The 24221-nt window shown below is 44.8% G+C and overlaps 1 protein-coding gene across 1 annotated transcript in view; it reads left to right on the top strand.

The window, feature by feature from the left end:
* LOC126475508 (calpain-7-like) overlaps positions 1 to 24221 on the top strand; it is a 103198-nt gene that overhangs the window by 12916 nt on the left and 66061 nt on the right. The window contains exons 2-3 of the mRNA XM_050103421.1: positions 18522 to 18682; positions 21740 to 21935. Of these exons, the coding sequence (XP_049959378.1) occupies positions 18522 to 18682; positions 21740 to 21935 (357 nt within the window). The remainder of the gene's footprint in view (positions 1 to 18521; positions 18683 to 21739; positions 21936 to 24221) is intronic.

Raw genomic sequence — 24221 nt, 5'->3', positions numbered from 1 at the left:
ACTGTGCATATTTTTAGCTTCCTTGCTTTATTATTCGACCCCATTGTCTGGATCTGCCCACTTTTAGCGGATGCCTCTATCTTAAGCAAGTAAGTTTTGAATTGACCTCACCGTTCAGCCCCATAACCTCCACCCTCTCCCCCCTCCTCAGTCAGTCAATAATCAACACTTTTGGTACTTTGTCAATTGCAAAGCGACCAGTATATTACTATGAACATGAAAAGAAAGCAAGCTCCAAAACCCTCTGACTATCCAAAACTACTTTTTCCAGTAAGTCTGGTGTCACCTTACGTGAAGTTTTGGAGTTTGAAGTCTGCCTGCAGGATCCTGAAAGTCTCCACTTACTATAATGAAGTCCAGAACTTGGTGTTGAGAAAAGGAGAAAGTAGTAGGAAAAACCCTTTCCATGAAAATGGAGCTTGATACTCTTGTGTAATATTAATGGATCAAGGACTTATCTAGAAGAGCTGCCACTCATGGCACAGGCAAACTGTATGTTTTTATATCTTCTGGAAATATGGATGCCTTTGTGTTAAGGGAGCTATAGTCTCCTTGAAAAGATGGCCTCAGCAGGTTAAGAATTAAAGCTGAAGTGGCAATATTTGCCAATTATGAATACCACTACTTGCCTCTTCTCTTTGATGTGAACTTGCATCCAGCTGCTGCAGTAGCAAACATGCTACAGGGGGTGAATATTTGTTCCCAATACCTGTCACTAGCAGAGGTTGCTTCTAGAAGGCTCTCACCAACATCGTTACATCATACCCCCCTGTCTCCTCCTCTGTTGGGACACACAACCTGGTAACATGCTGTGGGGCTCCATACCATCTGTCTCAGGAGTCAAGCCATTGGGAATATCTTCACAACATAAGTTTCTAAACATTGAGCAGAACAAACTGTGGGGCAGTCTCTGCTGTCTTGATGTGTACTGCTGACCTCTCAGATGCCGTTCTTTGGGAAATGATTAAAGGCAGATACTCTGGTGATTACTTCCTGATTTGTGTCACCTAGAAGACAGAGCAGTGGCCTAACCAGAGCAGCTAAAACAGATGCACATAATGCCTTACTGGACAAAGTACAGGCAGCTAGCTCTATCTGAACATTGTGACAGTGTCTAGAAATGGATGAATTATATTATGTCCATGTTGTTGTTGTTGTGGTATTCAGTCCTGAGACTGGTTTGATGCAGCTCTCCATGCTACTCTATCCTGTGCAAGCTTCTTCATCTCCCAGTACCTACTGCAACCTACATCCTTCTGAATCTGCTTAGTGTATTCATCTCTTGGTCTCCCTCTACGATTTTTACCCTCCACGCTGCCCTCCAATACTAAATTGGTGATCCCTTGATGTCTCAAAACATGTCCTACCAACCGATCCCTTCTTCTAGTCAAGTTGTGCCACAAACTTCTCTTCTCCCCAATCCTATTCAATAACTCCTCATTAGTTACGTGATCTACCCACCTTATCTTCAGCATTCTTCTGTAGCACCACATTTCAAAAGCTTCTATTCTCTTCTTGTCCAAACTAGTTATCGTCCATGTTTCACTTCCATACATGGCTACGCTCCATACAAACACTTTCAGAAACGACTTCCTGACACTTAAATCTATACTCGATGTTAACAAATTTCTCTTCTTCAGAAACGATTTCCTTGCCATTGCCAGTCTACATTTCATATCCTCTCTACTTCGACCATCATCGGTTATTTTACTCCCTAAATAGCAAAACTCCTTTACTACTTTAAGTGTCTCATTTCCTAATCTAATTCCCTCAGCATCACCCGATTTAATTTGACTACATTCCATAATCCTCGTTTTGCTTTTGTTGATGTTCATCTTATATCCTCCTTTCAAGGCACTGTCCATTCTGTTCAACTGCTCTTCCAAGTCCTTTGCTGTCTCTGACAGAATTACAATGTCATCGGCGAACCTCAAAGTTTTTATTTCTTCTCCATGAATTTAAATACCTACTCCGAATTTTTCTTTTGTTTCCTTTACTGCTTGCTCAATATACAAATTGAATAACATCGGGGAGAGGCTACAACCCTGTCTCACTCCTTTCCCAACCACTGCTTCCCTTTCATGCCCCTCGACTCTTATAACTGCCATCTGGTTTCTGTACAAATTGTAAATAGCCTTTCGCTCCCTGTATTTTACCCCTGCCACCTTCAGAATTTGAAAGAGAATAGTCCAGTTAACATTGTCAAAAGCTTTCTCTAAGTCCACAAATGCTAGAAATGTAGGTTTGCCTTTTCTTAATCTTTCTCCTAAGATAAGTCGTAAGGTTAGTATTGCCTCACGTGTTCCAACATTTCTACGGAATCCAAACTGATCTTCCCCGAGGTCCGCTTCTACCAGTTTTTCCATTCGTCTGTAAAGAATTCGCGTTAGTATTTTGCAGCTGTGACTAATTAAACTGATAGTTCGGTAATTTTCACATCTGTCAACACCTGCTTTCTTTGGAATTGGAATTACTATATTCTTCTTGAAGTCTGAGGGTATTTCGCCTGTCTCATACATCTTGCTCACCAGATGGTAGAGTTTTGTCATGACTGGGTCTCCCAAGGCCACCAGCAGTTCTAATGGAATGTTGTCTACTCCCGGGGCCTTGTTTCGACTCAGGTCTTTCAGTGCTCTGTCAAACTCTTCACGCAGTATCTTATATCCCATTTCGTCTTCATCTGCATCCTCTTCCATTTCCATAATATTGTCCTCAAGTACATCGCCCTTGTATAAACCCTCTATATACTCCTTCCACCTTTCTGCCTTCCCTTCTTTGCTTAGAACTGGGTTGCCATCTGAGCTCTTGATATTCATACAAGTGGTTCTCTTCTCTCCAAAGGTCTCTTTAATTTCCTGCAGGCAGTATCTATCTTACCCCTAGTGAGACAAGCCTCTACATCCTTACATTTGTCCTCTAGCCATCCCTGCTTAGCCATTTTGCACTTCCTGTCGATCTCATTTTTGAGACGTTTGTATTCCCTTTTGCCTGCTTCATTCACTGCATTTTTATATTTTCTCCTTTCATCAATTAAATTCAATATTTCTTCTGTTACCCAAGGATTTCTATTAGCCCTCGTCTTTTTACCTACTTGATCGTCTGCTGCTTTCACTACTTCATCCCTCAGAGCTACCCATTCTTCTTCTACTGTATTTCTTTCCCGCACTCCTGTCAATTATTCCCTTACGCTCTCCCTGAAACTCTCTACAACCTCTGGTTCTTTCAGTTTATCCAGGTCCCATCTCCATAATACATCTATTCCAAAATATTCGTCCCATCTGAAGACTGGCTGTCCCTCGGTACTATGAGGAATGTAGCTCCGCAATCAAAAACAGACATCAGATTTTGTGAAGTTTCTAATACAGACCAGCTATAGAGAGCTTTACAGGTAGCCAGGGCAAAGTGTGGTTGAATGATTAAGAAGAGCAAAAAGAATTTGTAATGGGAATTTCTGGACTTCCTGAATTATTCCATTAAATCCACATTAACATAGGAGACTATCAGGGCAGTTTATGGGTCATGCATGGATAATGTTGTAATGCACACTGGAAGTCCAGATCACGCCATGAGGCATAAAGGCAATGACTGAATGCTTTGCAGAAGTGACTGTACCACCTGCCAGGATCCAACCTTCTGGCCGCATTGAAGTGCATGACTGAGAATGTCCCATCTCAAAGGGGATGCTGGATTCTACATTGTCTATTGCTCATGACATAGCACTTAATCATGATGAAACGTGTAATAACATGAAATGGAAGGATATCCCAATTCATGGAGATAAGTCATACAATTGCCATCATGGTGTGCATACGCAACACCTTGCTGCAAATAGTGAACTGGTATCTCTATGGGGTCTCAACTCCAGACAGCTACCTAGTTACTTCCAATGTGTGTTCAGGAAATACAGTTCTGCAATTGATAACATTATATTGCTGGAGCTGTAAATAAAACAGGCTTTTGTATGCCAGCAGTACCATGGTTTGGCGGCTGTCAGGAACTGCTTTGCTGGCCTGCCGATGGGGATGAACAGTGAGGGGAGGGCAGTATTGTTCGTTTGCAGCGCTTTGTACTTAAGACGAAATTGGAGGCGACACTCGTGGAAATATTGCCCACGTAAGTGACACTTCTGTCGGATTGGAAATCATCTAATTTGTTACACATTCATGCTAAAGAGTTTTATCTACAATTTATGTATTATTTATTTATCAAAAACAATGAAAAATGAAAGTAAATGAATGTTCAACTTAAAGACGCTATGAATCACAATTCAAAAATTGATTTTTGTAATCTGTCTGCATATTGCATTTATTAAACACAGCACGGCAGCAGTGTGTACAAAGTGTAATTAACTGTGCCTGAAGAAAATGTCAAAATGATGTTCACTAAAGATCTCTGTCAATTGCTTGATTCAAGATCACCACTACCACCACTTGTGGGCATGGTATCGATGATTACTTCGTCAATGGCCATTTCCGTGATTGTGTCTCGTCTCCAACACTGCTGCAGCTGCTGAACTTTCCTGCTGTAGCCTTGCCAAACCTGTGCAGTAACTGAAAGGAAAGCAGCAGTAACAACACTGAAATTGTCCCCCCCAGGGGGCTTGCCACTCTTTGGCGGGTTCGTGCTTGGCTACCACGGGCCCCATCCTTTGCAGCACTTTTTCTCTTCCGTGCTGTATGTCTATCCTCTTGCCATTCTTTCCCTCTCCCTTGGGGAACATGTTTGCGGTATTATTGGGAATGTTCTGCGTTCTGTCATTGATCTGCGAACAGTCTCAACTTTCTTTTTGGCTCCCTTTTTCTTTCTTTGTTTCCCTTCTCTCGTTCCTCCGCTTCGGTGTTTGAGGATCCTCTTTTTCCTTCTTCCTCCCTGTGCGCTCCTGTGTCTAACGCATAAAAGGTGACTGGATAACACGTAATTCCCAGCCCCAGGTTGACAGGTAGGATTTGCTCGTACCCCCTGGCACAGGTCAGGCCCAGGGAGGGGTGATTTACTGAGCTGTAACCTTCCCAAATTGCCATTTGGTCCCTCCATCAGGTGTTCAGAGGTGTGACCTGAGGTGTGAACGATCACCTAAGGTGGTGCGGCTCCTTGTGAAGGGGGCCCCCAGTTGGAAGGAGCATGCCGTCAGTGATGCTGGCAATCATGGGGGTTTTACTCGTGATGAGTCAATCATCCTCTTCATTGATGTTGATGAAACGTAAACGTAATGAGGCTACTGATTCGAAGACCCTTCCCGCTGCACTGCAGTTTCTTGTGGTATCATGTACTGAAGATGGTCAGTCCTTCGCCACGGTCAATCCGTTTATTATTCAGAAAGTCGTTGATGCTATTGCTGGCCCTGTGAAATCCTGCTCTCGTTTATGGAATGGCACTTTGCTTTTGGAGACGGCTTCTGATTCTCAAACACAACTACTGCTTGCTGCCTCGCTTCTCCATGGCTACCCTGTTAGTGTTGAGGCACATAGGACTTTGAATTCTTCCTGTGGTGTAATTTACACCAGGCTGCTTGATGGTCTAACTGAGCCTGAAATACAATCTTACCTCTCTGATCAGGGTGTCATTGCCGTCCATTGTGTAATGAAAAAAGGTCGATTCCTCCTTGGTGCCCACCCGCACTCTTTTCGTCACCTTCGATAGGGTGGTGCTGCCGTCAAAGATTAAAGCGGCTATGAAATCATCACAGTCCAGCCATACATTTCAAATCCGATGTGCTGTAACCTGTGTCATCATTTTAACCACACTCGAACATCTTGTCGACATCCAGCCAAATGCGTAACCTGTGGCAGGGATGCACATGAGGGCGAATGTCCACTTCCTTCTCCCCGCTGTATCAACTGCAATGGTGGCCATGCTGCCTCCTCCTGGGATTGTCCTGTGTATCTAGATGAGCAGGCTGTTCAAGAGATTCAGGTAAAGGAAAAAAGTGCCTTACCCAGTAGCTCACAAGTTACTGGCTAGTTGCAAACCCTGTGTTCTCCTGTCTGGCACCCATACTTCTGTTCTTGTTACCCCCTCGCTCCATGAAGGACATGACCACACAGACGTGCAACCTCAGATTTGGCTCTGAGGTTGTGAATTCACCCAAAGTCATGGTCGCATCACCTTCCCCCCATCCCACTGTGCAACTAGCCGTTGAACTCTCGCCTAAAAGCTACCCAGGAAAGGACAGAAGGAGTACTCCCGAGAAGACTTCCTCCGTTCCTCCAGCCAAATAATGCCCAAGTCTTCCTCTAACCAGAAGGGTTCAAAGAAGTCCACTAAAGACAAACGGTCTTCTCCTTCCCCAACTCGAAGATCCTGCTCGACGGTGTTGCTGCGTGGTCACTTAACCCGCTGGCCTCTGTCTCGCCAGTGCACACCACCAACTGTTTTTCAGCATTTGACTCCACAGACCAACCACTCAAGCATGCCAATACTTCTGTGGACCCCATGGAGCAGGATCCTCCTGCTTCTGTGTCCTGTAGTAGCGTCTCTACACCGGCTGTCCCTCGGCGGCCACCAAATTGACACCCCTACATCTCTTCCTCCTCATGACTCTTTTCCAATGGAACGTTCGTGGCCTTTGGTCCTACGTAGAGGATTTACGGCTGCTTCTAGCATCACAGCATCCCCTTGTACTCTGCCTTCAGGAAATGAAATTGCACCCTCAAGACCGCTTTGAGCTTCCACATTATTTACCAATTCGTTTTGACGTTCCTCCTGAGGTCGGCATCCCATCTCATGGGGGCGTCATGCTGCTCATACGGGATGACCTTCATAGTCAACCCATCTCCCTGACTACCTGTCTTCAAGCTGTTGCCATTCACCTTTTCCTTCCCCACCTGACTTTCTCCCTCTGTATCATTTATGTAATTCTGTCCTTCAATGTCACCAGGGCAGGCTTCCTTCAGCTTTTTGGGCAGCTACCTCCCCCGTTCCCCCCTGCGGGTCCGGGGTAAGAATAGGCCCGAGGTATTCCTGCCTTTCGTAAGAGGCGACTAAAAGGAGTTTCAACCGTTTCGGCCTTCCATGTGATGGTCCCCCTTGGGGTTTGACCTCCATTTTTCAAAATTCAACAGAAGTACGAGCCTTTTGGGGAAGGACGCCTTACGTGGTGTATCACTGGTCCTCCGTGCACTAAGACCTTGGCACTCAGCATTGTAACGGTGTTGTAACCATATCCACTATTCCTCAAATTGGCCCTAAACGCCTGATGGGTTGTACAAGTTACGCCCATAGTGCATCCCCATCTGCACCTACGATCATGATGGACTTTCCATGGCACCCGAAATCCAGCACGGTAGCCAGCCCGTTGTGGTGGGGTCGTCATGTACTCTCTAGGTTGTAGCCCCCTGACAACACAGGGATCGTACTGCCGATACCTGAGCTGTACCCTCCCACGTCGGCCAAGGAGTAGATGCCCGTCTCTTTGGGGCATCAGGACTCCCGGCAACGGTCATCCTGCCAGGTGGCCCTTGCTGAGGCTGGGTGGCGCCCGTGGGGAGAGCCGCTGGTTGGAGTGGGTGGTATCGGGGCGGACGTTTCGCAGATGAAACGTCAACGTGTATCAGGTCACTCTGCGGCCGAGTCTTTTAAAAAGAAAGGTACTGTCTCTGGTTCTGGTTCTCCTGCCCTTTCCCCCTTGGCCACTCCCTGGGAGGTAGGACAGGCCAGCCGGCTTGGGACGAAGTACTTCCCCCGCTATTTGGTCTGTTCTCGGACTGATGGGGGGACGTTCGCCACCTCCAAGCCCAAGTTCTTTGTTCAGCACATCGAGGACATCTTCGGGGAAATCGAGGCTCTCAGTAAAATGCGTTCGGGGTCCGTTCTTATAAAGACCACCTCCGCCACACAGTCGGCGGCGCTCCAGGCGTGCGACCGACTAGGGGACATCCCAGTGTCCATTGTCCCGCATCTGGCACTGATTAGGACGCAGGGGGTTATTTTTCATCGGGACCTCCTGCTGCAATATGATGAGGAGCTCAGGGCCAACCTGGAGCGCCAAGGCGTGCATTTCGTCCGGCGAGTCCAGTGCGGCCCCAAAGACCGTCGCATCGACACTGGGGCCTATATCCTCGCCTTCGAGGGGGACGTTCTCCCAGAGAAGGTAAAGGTGATGTGCTACCGGTGTGCCATGCGACCTTACGTCCCGCCTCCTATGCGCTGCTTTCGGTGTTTGCGCTTTGGGCACATGTCGTCACGGTGTGAGGCTGAGCGCCTTTGTGGCGATTGTGGACGTCCTCTTCGTGAGGAACATATATGCACCCCACCACCTCGGTGTGTTAATTGTCCTGGCATCCACTCGCCTAGATCTTTCGACTGCCCCATGTATCAGAAGGAGAAGAAGATTCAAGAACTCAAAACTTTGGATCGCCTCTCTTATTCTGAGGCCAGGAAGAAGTATGACCGCCTCCATCCCGTGACGTTGACAACTTCGTTTGCCTCAGTCGTGTCCACTCCTTCCACAGTATCCTCACCCCCATCCTGTCCCCCCTCCACCTCCTCCCCCCATCCCAGGTCTACGCCTCCACCTCCCAAATCCCTCCCTTTCAAATCCTCCTCCCCCGCGGCCCCCGCCCCCTCTGCCCCAGGGGCCACCCTTCCTCCTCCTCCCACCCCGCCGCCTGAGAAGCGATCCTCTTCTCAGGCGTCCATCGGGGAAACGTTCCGGACTCTGGCTTCAGAGGTCCGGCGTTCCAAAACAGACCCCGTGCGTGAGGACCTTCTTCGGGTCCTGCCCACCATCCCTGTGCCTTCTCAGACTTCCAAGAAGGCCTCCAAGAAGAAGTCTCTATCCCCCTCTCCACCCCGGCACGTTTCGTCTGACGCTCCAACCGTGTGTCGCTGTTCCCGGCCGTCCTCAGTTTCGCCGGGACGCTCTGCTGCCAGGTGCTCAGCTGGCCTCTCGTCGGCAAATGATGCTGCCCCTCCTATGCAACCCGGGACAGTGGCCGCAGCTGGCGATGACTCGATGGAACAGGATCCGCCTCCCGCCGGTTGTAGCGTTGTTCCCTCGAAACCTGGCCCTCCACGGCCGTTGAGGTGACCAGCTCTTCCCCCGTCTCGTTCCCCCCTTTTTTCTGACTAGCGATGGCCTTGTTACATTGGAACATAAGAGGTATTCGATCTAATCGGGAGGAATTACAACTGCTCCTCCGCCTGCACTGTCCACTCGTCCTTGGTCTCCAGGAAACCAAGTTGCGCCCAACTGACCGTATTGCCTTTACCCACTATACCTCGGAGCGGTATGACCTCACTCCTGTGGACGGTATTCCAGCTCATGGTGGGGTCATGTTGCTCGTTCGGGACGATGTCTATTACCATCCCATCCCATTGACCACCCCACTCCAAGCAATAGCTGTCCATATTACTCTTCCTGCCTTTACTTTTTCAGTTTGTACCGTCTACACTCCATCGTCATCCGCAGTTAGTCGGGCTGACATGATGCACCTGATTGTTCAGCTTCCTCCGCCGTTTTTATTGTTTGGCGACTTCAATGCCCATCATCCGCTTTGGGGCTCTCCTGCATCCTGTCAAAGAGGCTCCCTCTTGGCGGATGTCTTCAACCATCTCAATCTTGTCTGCCTCAATACTGGTGCCCCGACTTTCCTCTCGGACTCTACTCATACCTACTTCCACTTGGACCTTTCGATCTGTTCTACCACTCTTGCCCGTTGGTTCGAGTGGTATGTCCTTTCTGACACCTATTCGAGTGACCACTTCCCCTGTGTCGTTCGTCTCCTGCATCACACCCCATCCCCACGTCCTTCGAGCTGGAACATACCGAAAGCTGACTGGGGACTTTACTCCTCCCTGGCGACCTTTCTGGACCATGATTTTCTCAGTTGTGACAGTCGAATACCTCACGGCTGTTATCGTCAATGCTGCCGAACGTTCCATTCCTCATACTACTTCTTCTTCACGTCACGTTTCCGTCCCGTGGTGGAATGAGGCTTGTAGAGACTCTATCCGTGCTCGACGACGTGCTTTATGCACCTTTCGCTACCATCCTATGTTGGCGAATTGTATTGGATACAAAAGACTCCGAGCGCAATGACGTAGAGTCATCAAAGACAGCAAAAAAGCTTGTTGGGCCTCTTTCACCAGCTCCTTTAATAGTTTTACTCCCTCTTCTGTCGTCTGGGGTGGCCTGCGCCGGCTGTCGGGCATTAAGGCCCACTCCTCGGTACCTGGCCTGACCTCAGGTAATGAGGTCCTTGTTGATCCTGTGGCTGTCTCCAACGCCTTCGGCCGCTTTTTCGTGGAGGTTTCAAGCTCCGCCCATTACCACCCTGCCTTCCTTCCCAGGAAAAAGGCAGAAGAGGCTCAGCGACCTTCCTTCCACTCGCTGAATCTGGAAACTTATAATGCCCCCTTTACTATGCGGGAACTCGAACGTGCGCTTGCACTGTCCCGGTCCTCTGCTCGGGGCCAGATGACATTCACGTTCAGATGCTGGCACACCTTTCTCCGGCGGGCAAAAGCTTCCTTCTTCGTACCTACAATCGCGTCTGGACCGAAGGTCAAGTCCCCATGCATTGGCGTGACGCCGTCGTTGTTCCTATACCCAAACCCGGGAAGGATAGACACCTTCCTTCTAGTTACCGCCCCATTTCTCTTACAGGCTGTGTCTGTAAGGTGATGGAGTGCATGGTTAATGCTCCTCGATGGCTACTTACCAATGTCCAATGCGGCTTTCGTCACCGCTGCTCCGCTGTTGACCACCTTGTGACCTTGTCGACATTCATCATGAACAACTTTTTGCGAAGGCGCCAAACGGTAGCCGTGTTCTTCGATTTGGAGAAGGCTTATGATACCTGTTGGAGAGGAGGTATCCTCCGCACTATGCACAGGTGGGGCCTACGTGGTCGCCTGCCCCTTTTTATTGATTCCTTTTTAACAGATCGAAAGTTTAGGGTATGTGTGGGTTCCGTATTGTCCGACGTCTTCCTCCAGAAGAACGGAGTGCCTCAGGGCTCCGTCTTGAGCGTAGCCCTTTTTGCCATCGCGATCAATCCAATTATGGATTGCATTCCACCTAATGTCTCAGGCTTGCTCTTTGTCGATGACTTCGCGATCTACTGCAGTGCCCAGAGAACATGTCTCCTGGGGCGCTGCCTTCAGCGTTGTCTAGACAGCTTATACTCATGGAGCGTGGCAAATGGCTTCCGGTTCTCCGAAGAGAAGACGGTTTGTATCAACTTTTGGCGATATAAAGCGTTCCTTCTGCCATCCTTACATCTCGGTCCCATTGTTCTCCCATTCGTGGAAACAACTAAGTTTCTAGGGCTCACATTGGACAGGAAACTTTGTTGGTCTCCGCACGTCTCTTATTTGGCGGCCCGTTGTACACGTTCCCTTAATGTCCTCAGAGTTCTTAGTGGTTCATCTTGGGGAGCGGATCGCACTGTCCTGCTTTGCTTGTATCGGTCCATAGTCCGATCGAAGCTGGATTATGGGAGCTTCGTCTACTCGTCTGCTCAGCCATCCCTCTTACACCGTCTCAACTCCATCCACCATCGGGGGGGGGGGGGGGGGGGTTCAATCCCATCTCCGGCCATCCTGATTTAGGTTTTCCGTGATTTCCCTAAATCGTTTCAGGTAAATGCCGGGATGGTTCCTTTGAAAGGGCACGGCCGATTTCCTTCCACATCCTTCCCTAACCTGAGCTTGTGCTCCGTCTCTAATGACCTCGTTGTCGACGGGACGTTAAACACTAATCTCCTCCTCCTCCACCATCGGGGGTTACGTCTTGCGACCAGAGCCTTCTACACTAGTCCCGTTGAGAGTCTTTATGCTGAAGCTGCCGAATTACCATTGACCTGCCAGCGCGACGTACTGCTGTGTCGGTATGCCTGCCGGCTGTTGTCAATGCCCGACCACCCCTCTTATCAGTCCTTCTTCACCGATTCTCTCGACCGTCAGTACGGGTTGTATGTGTCTGCCCTGCTGCCCCCTGGAGTCCGCTTCCATCGCCTGCTTCGACAATTGGATTTTGCCCTCCCTACCACCTTCAGAGAGGGTGAGAGCCCGACACCACCTTGGCTCCAGGCTCCAGTTCATATTTATCTCGATCTCAGCTCACTCCCGAAGGAGGGTACTCCGGCTGCAGTGTATTGCTCATGGTTTGTCGAACTTCGTGCTCGACTTGCCGGTCACACCTTCATTTACACCGATGGCTCCAAAACTGACTATGGTGTTGGCTGTGCCTTCATCGCTGGGGCCGTCACCTTTAAATACCGGCTCCTCGACCAATTTTCAAGCTTTACAGCCGAGCTCTTTGCTCTCCATCAGGCCGTTCAGTATGCCCGCCGCCACTGCCATTCATCGTATGTACTCTGCTCTGACTCACTCAGTGCTCTTCAGAGCCTTGGAGCTCCCTATCTGGTCCATCCCTTGGTGCAACGGATCTGGCAGTCCCTCCATTCTTTCGCTGATAATGGTTCTCCTGTCAGCTTTCTGTGGGTTCCCGGACATGTAGGAGTGCCTGGGAATGAGGCTGCTGATGCTGCAGCCAAGGCTGCAGTCCTCCTGCCTCAGCCAGCCTCTCATTGTGTCCCATCATCTGACGTTCGTGGGGTTGTTTGTAAGAGGCTTGTGTCGTTGTGGTGGGATGCTTGGTCATCCCTTCAAGGAAACAAGCTCCGGGCAGTCAAACCGCTCCCAACTGCTTGGACAACCTCCTCCCGACCATCTTGGCGAGAAGAGGTCCTTCTGACCAGGTTGTGGATTGGGTATTGCCGGTTTAGCCACCGCTACCTGCTCTCTGGTGACCCAGCCCCGCAGTGCCCTTGTGGTCAAGCATTAACAGTGCGCCATGTTTTATTGTCGTGTCCTTGCTTTAGTCAATCTCGTGTTGTCCTGTCCCTGCCATCTACTTTACCGGATATTTTAGCTGATGACGCTCGAGCAGCTGCTCGTGTTCTGCGTTTTATAACATTGACTGGCTTGTCCAAGGACATCTAACTCTTTTACTTATTTTATCTGCATCTTTGTAAGGACTTTCTGGTGTCCCCCCCCCCCCCTCCCCTTGAGTTTTACTAGATAGATTCTATGTGCTCTAACGATTGTGACTGGGTGCTAATGACCTCAGTAGTTGAACGCCCCCGTTTTTGCTACTTAGTGACCTTAATGCACATCATCATCCCTTTTGTGGCACTCCCAGAGCCTGTCAGAGAGGTGCCCTCTTGGCTGATCTTCTTAACCATCTTAACCTCTTCTGCCTTAACATAGGAGCACTTTCCAGTCCGACTCCTCACACACCTGTTCCCATTTGGACCTATCCCTTTGTACTGCCCAGCTTGCCCATTGTCTTGAGTGGTTCGTTCTTTCTTACGCTCACTTGCGTGACCATTTCTCGTGTGCTCTCTGTCTGCTGACTCCTACCCCATCCACATGCGTGCCTCAATGGCAGCTTACCAAGGCTGACTGGCAGCATTACTCCTTCCTGGCGACCTTCGCAGAACAAGATTTCCCTAGCTGTGATGACCAGGTGGACTATCTTACCAACGTTATCGTTACTGCTGCAGAACATTCCGTTCCTCGCACTTCCTCTTTACTACATCGTGTCCCAGTCCCTTGGTAGACTGAGGCATGCCATGACACAATTCGCGGACAGAGATGTGCTCTCTGCACTTTTAACAGCCACTCTACATTGGAAAACTGCATTCATTATTAACAGATGCGTGCAAAGTGTCGTCGAGTTGTTTGGGATAGCAAAAGAGCTAGTTGGATTTCATTCACTAGTTCTTTTAACAATTCCACACCTTCCACTGTTGTGTGGGCCAACCTCCGACAGCTCTCTGGAACCAAGATCCATTCCCCCATTTCCAGCCTGACAGTAAGTGCCGATGTTGTCATGGATCTTATTGCTTTCTCCAACATCTTGGGCCACCATTTTGCGGAAGTTTTGAGCTCTTCCCACTATCACTCTGCCTTCATCCATCAGAAACAAATGGAGGAGGCTCAGGTGATACCCTTCTCGTCTCCGAATCATGAGTGCTACAATGCCGCCTTTACTATGAGGGAGCTAGATCATGCTATCAGTTCATCCCAGTCCTCCGTCCCAGGGCCAGACACTGTCCACATTCAGATGTGGCAGCGCCTCTCTCTTGCGGGCAAGCACTTTCTGCTTAACACATACAACTGCGTCTGGGCTGAGGGTGCATTTCCTGGATGCTGGCGTGAAGCCACCGTCATACCAATATCTAGGCCCGATACGGACAGAAACCTTCCTTCTAGCTACTGCCCCCATCTCTGTTACCAGCTGCATTTGCAAAGTGATGGAACGTATGAATCATGCCCGGCTGGTGTGGTGGCTCGAGTCTTGCCATTTACTCACGAATGCACAGTGTGGATTTCGAACATGGCATTCTGCAGTTGACCGTCTTGTTACTTTGCCCACCCATGTCATGAATGGTTTTCTGCGGAAATCCCAGACTGTGGCCATGTTGTTTGATTTGGAGAAGGCTTACAACACCTGCTAGAGAACTGGTGTCCTCTGTACTCGTTACACGTGAGGCTTCCATGGGCACCTGCCCTGTTTTCTTCGGGTATTTTTACAAGACTGAGTTTTCAAGGTGCGTGTGGGTTCTACCTTGTCATACACCTTTATTCAGGAAAATGGTGTGTCTCAGTTTCTATCCTGAGCTTCATCCTCTTTGCCATCACCACTAACCCTATAATGGCCTGCCTCCCACCCACTTCTGGCAGCATTAGTGAAATCACCAGGTTATCATGGCCAAACAATAGGTGACTTTTTTCCCACTTTAAGATCGTGTATACTACTACTACTACTACTTCTACTTCTACTTCTACTTCTACTTCTGCTGTTATTCTTACACTGCTCTGCCAGTGCGGATGTCTACCTGTCATACAATGAAGGTTCTTGGGACTGGTTGTCTTAGTTACTGGTGAATCTTGCAAGTTGGATGTTAAAGATCCATGGAACTTTTTCATTCCTGATGTTTCATCCAGAGCTGCATTGCACATCTTCAGAGCTGCTGGTTCTTCATAGTCTTGCTGACTGATGGGTCAAACATAGGAGAGCATTATAAATACCATGAAAAAGTATATAGATAAACCATCAAAATTTATAAACATGGGGATGATTGTAACAGAATAGAAGCAGCTATGAAACTTAGTGATAAATTGTAGCTCTACAGAATTGAGAGAAAAGTTTTATCTTTAACAATGATTGTCACTACCAATCACATCTAAACTTCTACCATGTCCCCTTTTCATAATACAAACTGTCAGTCAGCAAGAATCTGCGGAACCAGGTGCAAGTCTGTAGATGTCCAATGCAATTCTGAATGAAATGTCAGTAACGAAAATGTCTTATTGGCCATGACCATACAACCTGGAAGCCAATTTACAATATGTTCTTAATTTACGTTAATTTCTTCCATCTCAGCGTTTCTTCACAGTAACTACTCTTTGCTTCGCTCTGTTGTAGTTTTCTGCATCTTTCACTGTGTTACCAGCCTGTTTTTCGCCACCCCCCTTCCGCCTCTGTTAAGTACAATGCACTTAGCTTTTCATTCTTATTAACTTTTGCATGATGTTTAAGCAGTAATCTCTGTCTGCATATTACCCTGTCTCCCACCTTTAAGCTCTTAAGTTTTCATATCTTGCCCGATGCAGTCCCCAACAATCAGTCTTTCCTTTTCATCCCATGTGGTAAGTCTTCCCTGACCCGCGGTTCTGGGTGACTTTCCCAAAATCTACCCCTTTTTCCTAGACTTCTCCAGTCCTTTTCCTATACCCCTCTTTCCTTCCCCTTCAACCCTTCTGCCTGAAGGGGCTGCTAACTCTGGCAGCTTGCCAATTTACAACAGCCTTCTATGCCTGTGTTCTGCCACTGGTTGGTGAACAGATTTTTGGTCTATCCAATTTAATTATTTTGTGAATATTTATGCAGCTTCTTTCAGATAGTACTTATAGATAACTGCATCTCTATGAAAAGCCTGATTTTACTATTAATATTGTCTGCGAGGTCATTAATCTACAACATGAACAACAAGGATAATAGCACACTTCCCTGGGCACACCTGAAGTTACTTCTACATCTGATGATGACCCTCCTTCGAAGATAACATGCTGCATCCTCCCAACCATAAAGTCCTCAGTTTAGTCACAAATTTCACTTGATACCTTATATGATCGTACTTTTGACAGTAAGGGTAGGTGTGATCGTGACTCAAATGTATTTTGGAAATCAAGAAATACTGCATCTATCTGACTCCCTTGATCCCAATCTTTCAGTACATCATATGAGAAAAGTGCGATTTGGGTTTCATGTGATCGACATTTTTGGAATCCATGCTGATTGGCATAGAGAAGGTCATTCTTTTTAAGATACCTCTTTATTGTTTGAGCTCAGAATATGTTTTGAAGATTCTACAACAGATCGATGTCAAGGATATTGGATGATAGTTTTCTGGATCACTTCTACTACCTGGCTTGTAGACGGGTGTGATCTGTGCTTTTTCCCTGATGAGAGAACACTTTTTTGCATGCCATTGTTTGACTTTCTTCAGCCAGCACAAATTTCAAACGATCCAACAATGAAGTATAGTAGGGTCCAGATAGGGTTCTCTTCCAAATAATCTACGAGGATTATACTTTGGGAATGCCCCCGAGCCCTCAAAAAAGAAAGAAAAGTTGCCATCACTGTACCAGCTGACAAAATGGCCTTTGCATTCTTTGGTGCACTTTCACCAGCCTTTGTCCATTGTTTTGATTCTGGTTTGTAATCACCGATCTATGTTTTATTAACATCAGTAATTGGTTCAAAAGGTCTTGTGGATTTGCGATTAAACATCGACAGACTTTGTGTTAAGGTGCGCTGGATGCTCTTTTGGTCGACTGTGAGCAATTGTGGCACCCACTTCGCACACAGCTTCTCTATGGCCATTTTGCGATGCAGGATATTATGTGCTCACTCAGTTGAGTTGCGTACAGTCTCAACAGTTTCATTAATTTTTATTCGTCATCTTGCATTACCATATCATGGATTTTGTCATTGGTTTCCTTTGTGGTGACCTTAGTTACCTGGCCACAGCGCACTTTGTGTTCGGTGATTGTCCAACCACATTTGAATTCATCAATACAAAAGTAAATGGTCTTCAGTGATGGAGTAGAGACCGTGTGGACTTCATCCAATTCTGTTTTAATTTGGGCGGCAATCCAACCCTCGAAATGAAAATGTTTAATAACAGTATGAAACTCAGTTTTCTCCATTTTCAGTCACAGTTGACACACGAAACAATTCAGAAGGCTGTCGACAGTGAACTGTTCACGGTAAATTGTTGAAATTCTGTATATGATCCTTGCAGTAATGAAGCTTATTGACCATGGAGGTGCAACAAAAATGTTCCATCCTTTCAAGGAAATTCACCAGACGTATCAAATCAGCCTTGTATATGTTAGGGGATGGAAGTTTCTATCGAAATGTCACCACAAGACCTCCAAGGCACGATTGACAAAAACATCTGACTCTCACTACCAGAATTGCTTTGTTGAAAATATTGTGAAAAGGATAGTTGCTAACCATATAGCAGAGATGCTGAGGCACAACAAAAAGACTATCATACAATGCTTTTGGCCAAATGGCCCTTCATGAGACACGCACACCCACCCACCCACAGTCCCAGGCTGCCTTGGCCTTAACGGCCAGAGACTGTGGTCATATGTGTCTCAGTTTTTGTGTGTGTGTGTGTGTGTGTGTGTGTGTGTGTGTGTGTGTGTTTGTTTGTTCTGTGGAAGGACCATTTGACCGAATGCTTTGTTTGACAGTTTTTTTTGTGCCTATCTGTGACCTAGGGTCTCCTCTGTATGGCTAGTAGGAACTATCCTTTGAGTAATATTGTCATTATTCGATTCTGGATTTTCCATTGTTAGAATTGGTTTTTGGTGAGAAGTACATTCAGAAATGACCATGCTTCTATAGCCTTCATTTGCATGAAAAGTTTAGAATGTGTTGCAATTTGTGAACCAAATCAAGTAAAGCTCTTTAAAAGTCACCACAACAAATTGGCTTTTCAGAATTGTGTAGAAAAAGAAGAAATTTCTGATAGGCCTAAAATATATTTATAAAATTGTTTTTGTTGTAATTACTACGCAAACTAATCATTACTGAAGACAAAATGGATACCACATTTAAATGCAGTTCTGTGTACAGGAATATCTGTTTGAGATGACCTTGGATACTGTTTCTATAGAGTTAATCTGTACATGAACAATGTACTTAAGAATACATAAATTCTATTAATTTTTTTTAATGTGCAAATCTTTTAGGAAAAATTGCTGTATTAAATTTTAATACGCTGTCTGCAACTTAGTTAGCATAGACTAGATACACTCTTTGCGCAGTGCAAAGATTTACATGCATGTATAACAAATTCAATTAAAAAAACACAAAAACAAAAAAAAATTCTGTGCAGATTATACAGTATATGTGAGTGAAGCAGTAGGTGCAAACCTAGTATCACAGTATATATATTTTAATTTTTCAAAGGTTTTATTGTATTTTTCAGTATGTGCCCAACGCAATGAAAATACTGGCAGTTCTGAAGTGAAGCAGCAGCTTCTGAAGTGCAAGTTTTTATTTCATCAAGCATTAAATGCTGATGAAGCAGGCCACAAAGAAGAAGCCATTGAACTTTATTTAAATGCTGCAGATCTTGGTTTGAAAGCAGTAGGTATAAAAATTTCTTGTTTGCTGTATGTTCAGTGTATACAAATCACTGACAGAACATTCATTACATTTGAGTTACAATGTGTGATCATGTGTTTTTCAAAAATGGAAGATTGTACAGGATCAGAAAATATTTTCTGCCCTTTCCTTCTTGTCCCTAGTAGTACATAAAACATGCTATTTTATGAAAGAACTCTTTTTAAATGTGATAACTCTACTTTTATAATAATTGAAACTACGGGTTGGAGGTCAGCAATATTAGGAAAAGTATAGATTGCTAGTTACCATAAAGATGGCATTCTAAGTTGCAGAGAGGCACAATGAAAAGACTGTTACACATGTAGCCTTCAGAAAAGAATACACACACACACACGCACACACACAAGCACACCTCAAGCACACATGACCAACATCTGTCAGTTTGGACTGGAATTCTAGTGTTTTATTTTCTGAAGAATGCTTTGGCTGAAAGCTAAAAGTGTAACAGTCTTTTCATCATTCCAGTCTGCAACTCAGCATGTCATCTGTACAGTGAATAGCAATCTATGCTTTTCATAATACTATTACTACTTTTATAATAATTTGATGGATAAAAAATGTACTCACCAAGCAGCGGCAGCACGTTAAAGAAGATTATAATTACGAGTATATAAGCTATTTTAGCCATTGGCTCCTTCTCCCTGCAGATGGGTTGAAGGGGAAGGAAGAAGGGTGAAGGAAAAGGACTGGAGAGGTGTAGAGAAAGGAGTAGATTTCGGAAAAGTCACCAGGAACCGCAAGTCAGAGGAGACTTACCGGACGGTATGGAAAGGAAAGACTGATTGCTGGGGACTGTACCGGATGATATTTGAAAATGTGAGAGCTTAAAGGTGGAAGACAGGGTAATATGCAAGACAGAGATATTTGCTGAAACATCGTGTACGAGTTAATGAGAGTGGAAAGCTGCGAAAAATAGACAGGTCTATTCTGCTACTGCTTGATGAATAGATTTTTTATTGTCACTCATCAGTGGCATCTTTTCAGCATAATACTGTATTAACACAAGTTACTAAATGTAATGGAACTGTTGACATGAAAAATAATGCTGACAGTTGTCATTTTTGCCGTGATTCAACAACAGTCATTTGCTGTTAGAATTCATGTATAACTTAAAATAATAAAAAGCTCAGTATACTGATCACATCGTGGAACCTAAATCATGACATTCATCACAATATTAACTGACAGTTACACAATCATTTCTTCAGCATTCACAATGTTTTTAAGGCTATTTTTCCATCTGTGCCAACCACTACAGTACTGACAGGGTTTTTCTAAGCACATGAGCTATCATAATATGGCCCTTTAGGTCAGCACTGTGTCTGTCCTTTGTGGCTAAAGTCTAGATCAGGGACAGTGGTAGTCATGACAGTGTTTCTCTATTGCTTATAGGTCAGCAACACATCAGTTTCATGTAATCAGTGAGATGATACTTTCATGTAACCATATAGATGTGAGAAAAGAGATAATTAGTTTATAACACTGAATTTGCAACCATTCTCTTGTCCACTGTTAACACAAATATTTGACATTTTTCTAAGTATGTCACGATTTGCAAGGTTGTGGCTAGGTTGGGACCTTATAGCTCAGATTAAATTTATAATCTTGGCTTTTTTTTTCTTTTTTTTCTTTTTTCTTAGTGTGTCACGAATTATGAGGTGGTTTGCTGGAATGTGAGTTGGGTTTTGAGTTGACAAAGCCATCAAATATGAAAGATAAAAACCTGGTTGTGCTGACAAATATGCAGCATAGCCTGAGGTCTATGTTAGGTCAGAAAGTGACAGTTTTCCATGCAAAAAATTAAATTAATAAGCTCAGGTGTCACATGTATTTATGGAATAGGAGAACCACATCATCAGTGAGATGGTCACACTGACAGTATCAGTACCATGTACTCTTATGGTCTTATAAAGTTGTGCATCTCCCATCCTGATGCAAGACTTTATATTTGGCACTGCTTCAGGAGTTTGTGTGCCAATTCCAGTGCCTATTTATTCAAAACCTCCTCATTTGAGCATAAGTTGTTTTTAAAATCTGTTATTGTACTGTATAACATGAATTGAACCTATGGTAATGTCATCTCTCTTCTGCAGATTAAGAATGGGGTTGATATGGTGTCATGATTTCTCAAGCATGATAGAATTAAGCAAGCAGTACAGAACCAGAATTCAGCTAGAAACTGTGTGTTTGCCTTGAGGCAGTATAGCTGACAGTGCACTAATACGTGGACTTCATTCATCCTGTGTTTTAGAATGAGAGCACTTAGTGACTTCCAACAAACTGTGCATATAAAATTGGATGTTTATGAAACATTTTCTTGTTGACATTCCCACAGAATGATAAAAGGAAGAAAAGTTCATGATTTCACTACATTTTCGCTGTTCATGCTGTAAAACTTCAGCACCAGACATAACATTTTAATTTATTACTTCTTTATTACTGACTCTAGCTGAAAAACTGGTTGGAAACAGTATCCACACATCTTCAGTATCAGGCATGACATCTGTATTTATTACTTCTGTATACTACTAACTCTCTTCACAACACACTTGTCAGACAATATCTGCATATATCACTGAATGTACGTGCAAAAATTATATCATTGTATAACACATAGTTCAGGACGTGATGATGTCATAAACATTAAGAAGCATGAAAAACTTGATTTTACTTTGAGTGAAGTGCAAATTGCCTACATGATGTTCATCCAGTGTTTCATAATGAGAGCACTTAGTGACTTCAAACAAATTTTAAGAATAATTTCAAACCTTTTCTCACTTCAGGCTTAATTTCAGATATTTGACACTTAATTCGTTTGTAAAGTATTCACAGGGGGTTTGATTCTTTAAAGAATAATGGACTGACAGATACCTACTAATGTGTAGTGTTTTAATGGCATACAAAGTTTTATGACAACACTAGATTTTTACTTAAGATTTGTTTTGAAGTATGTTATCCATCACACTTATTGATCATTCTTTTTAGGTTTTCTTTATTATTTGTAACTGTGTTTTGTAGAGAGCAGCAGCTGTCAATGATCCTGTGCTCCATGCTAAACTTACGAAGGTTACTTGCAATGCTGTGGAACGGGCTGAGGAACTGAAAGGGATTTCTCACAAACCAAAGGAAACTTCAGTCTCTGTCCAACCATCTGTCCCTACAATCCCAGAAGCAAAGAGCCCTAGTATATCAGTGAGAGCTTCATCTCAAAGAGGTAATGTGTGTTTGTATTTATGTAACATACATCAATGACTGTCTTCCATGCTAAATAATGTCAGCAGACTGTGGTTTTTTTTTTTGGTCTTCCTCTAATAAAGACAGACTCCATGATAAGGTCAGTGAACATACACATAGCATGTCTTATCAAATCAAATAGTGGAAACTCCAGGTTGGTGTATCAACAATATTAGGAAAAGGATCGATTGCTACTCACAAATTGCAGACACACACTAAGAAAGACTGTTATATCTTTACGGTTTAGCTTTAGCCTTCTTCAGAAAAGAGAAAACACACACACACACACACACACACACACACACACACACCACACAAAAACAAGCAAGCACACCTCATACAAACATGACCACCATCACTGGCAGCTTGTACTGGTACCAAGATAAACAAGAAATTGAAACATTTAAGTATGAACATGACTAATCAGCATTTGTTTTTTTCACATTTTGCTGGCTACTTTCATTTTAGGGACACCATTACCGTTTACACAGATCTCAACTGATGGACCAGGTGTATCTATGTGAATGTGTTACAAAGATGCACTTGTCAGTGTGTACCTTTGACAGGTAAAATGTGTCTGATTTTCATGTGGATGATGTATTGCAACTAGACTAGCACTTCACATGAAGTTTCAAAGATTGTCATTACTCTTCTTGAGGAAAAGTAAAATGATCTTCTGGAGTTGATATGTACATTCTTTGTATTCCTGTTCAGTGGTGTGAAGCAGTATTTGCCATTGCCTTTGATCACAGACTGCACGAGAGACAATAATTATGGTTGCTTCACCTATTTGTAACTTGTCTGTTGAAAACACAATAGCCTTTAAAGGATCTGAATTAGGAAAACAACCACAGAACACATGCATCACTCTATTCAAATGTAATACATTTAATCTGAAAGTATTTGCTCCTGTATATGACATAAAACTGAATTTAAAGCTTTTCTTATAATGTCTGCAGTATTCCCTATTTTTGGAATGTTTTAACATCATATGCAGTATACGTAATTATGTTTCTTTATTATTAGTGGGCCTTAATTTCACCCTCCTCCTCCATCCGTCTTCCTCCTCCATCCGTCTTCCTCCTCCTCCTCCTCCTCCTCCTCCTCCCCCTCCCCTGCCTCCTCCTTATTCTTTATGATTTACTCCTTTATCTTACTGTAGTTTTCTAACTGTTCAGTTGGTTTTTATTTTTTCAAAATATTTAGTTTCCCTATTGCAAAGAATGAAAAATAATGGGAGATGGTAAGGGAGACTGGCAAAATTTTGGAGAATACAGACAATACAGAAGTGCTATAATCATAGCGTGGTAAATGAAGATGAAAAAGTTTATTTATTTAATTTATTTATTCATCCTTAGACCATTTTTACAACAGTGCTGGACATGCAGATTGATATATTACAAAAATAATGTATAAGAATATAATAGAGGGAAACATTCCACGTGGGAAAAATATATCTAAAAACAAAGATGATGTGACTCACCAAACGAAAGCGCTGGCATGTCGATAGACACACAAACAAACCCAAATGTACACACAAAATTCTAGCTTTCGCAACCAACGGTTGCTTCGTCAGGAAAGAGGGAAGGAGAGGGAAAGACGAAAGGATGTGGATTTTAAAGGAGAGGGTAAGGAGTCATTCCAATCCCGGGAGCGGAAAGACTTACCTTAGGGGGAAAAAAGGACGGGTATACACTCGCGCACACACATACATATCCATCCACACATATACAGACACAAGCAGACATATTAAAAGGCAAAGAGTTTGGGCAGAGATGTCAGTCGAGGCGGAAGTGCAGAGGCAAAGATGTTGTTGAATGACAGGTGAGGTATGAGTGGCGGCAACTTGAAATTAGCGGAGGTTGAGGCCTGGTGGATAACGGGAAGAGAGGATATATTGAAGAGCAAGTTCCCATCTCCAGAGTTCAGAAGGGTTGGTGTTAGTGGGAAGTATCCAGATAACCCAGACGGTGTAATACTGTGCCAAGATGTGCTGGCCGTGCACCAAGGCATGTTTAGCCACAGGGTGATCCTCATTACCAACAAACACTGTCTGCCTGTGTCCATTCATGCGAATGGACAGTTTGTTGCTGGTCATTCCCACATAGAATGCATCACAGTGTAGGCAGGTCAGTAGGTAAATCACGTGGGTGCTTTCACATGTGTCGCTGCCTTTGGTCGTGTACACCTTCCGGGCTACAGGACTGGAGTAGGTGGTGGTGGGAGGGTGCATGGGACAGGTTTTACGCAGGGGGCGGTTACAAGG

This window comes from Schistocerca serialis, chromosome 4 (genome assembly GCF_023864345.2).
Source record: "Schistocerca serialis cubense isolate TAMUIC-IGC-003099 chromosome 4, iqSchSeri2.2, whole genome shotgun sequence".
Lineage (NCBI taxonomy): Eukaryota > Metazoa > Arthropoda > Insecta > Orthoptera > Acrididae > Schistocerca > Schistocerca serialis.
The sequence above is the reverse complement of the archived record's forward strand: the minus strand, read 5'-3'. Positions and strand labels throughout refer to the sequence as shown.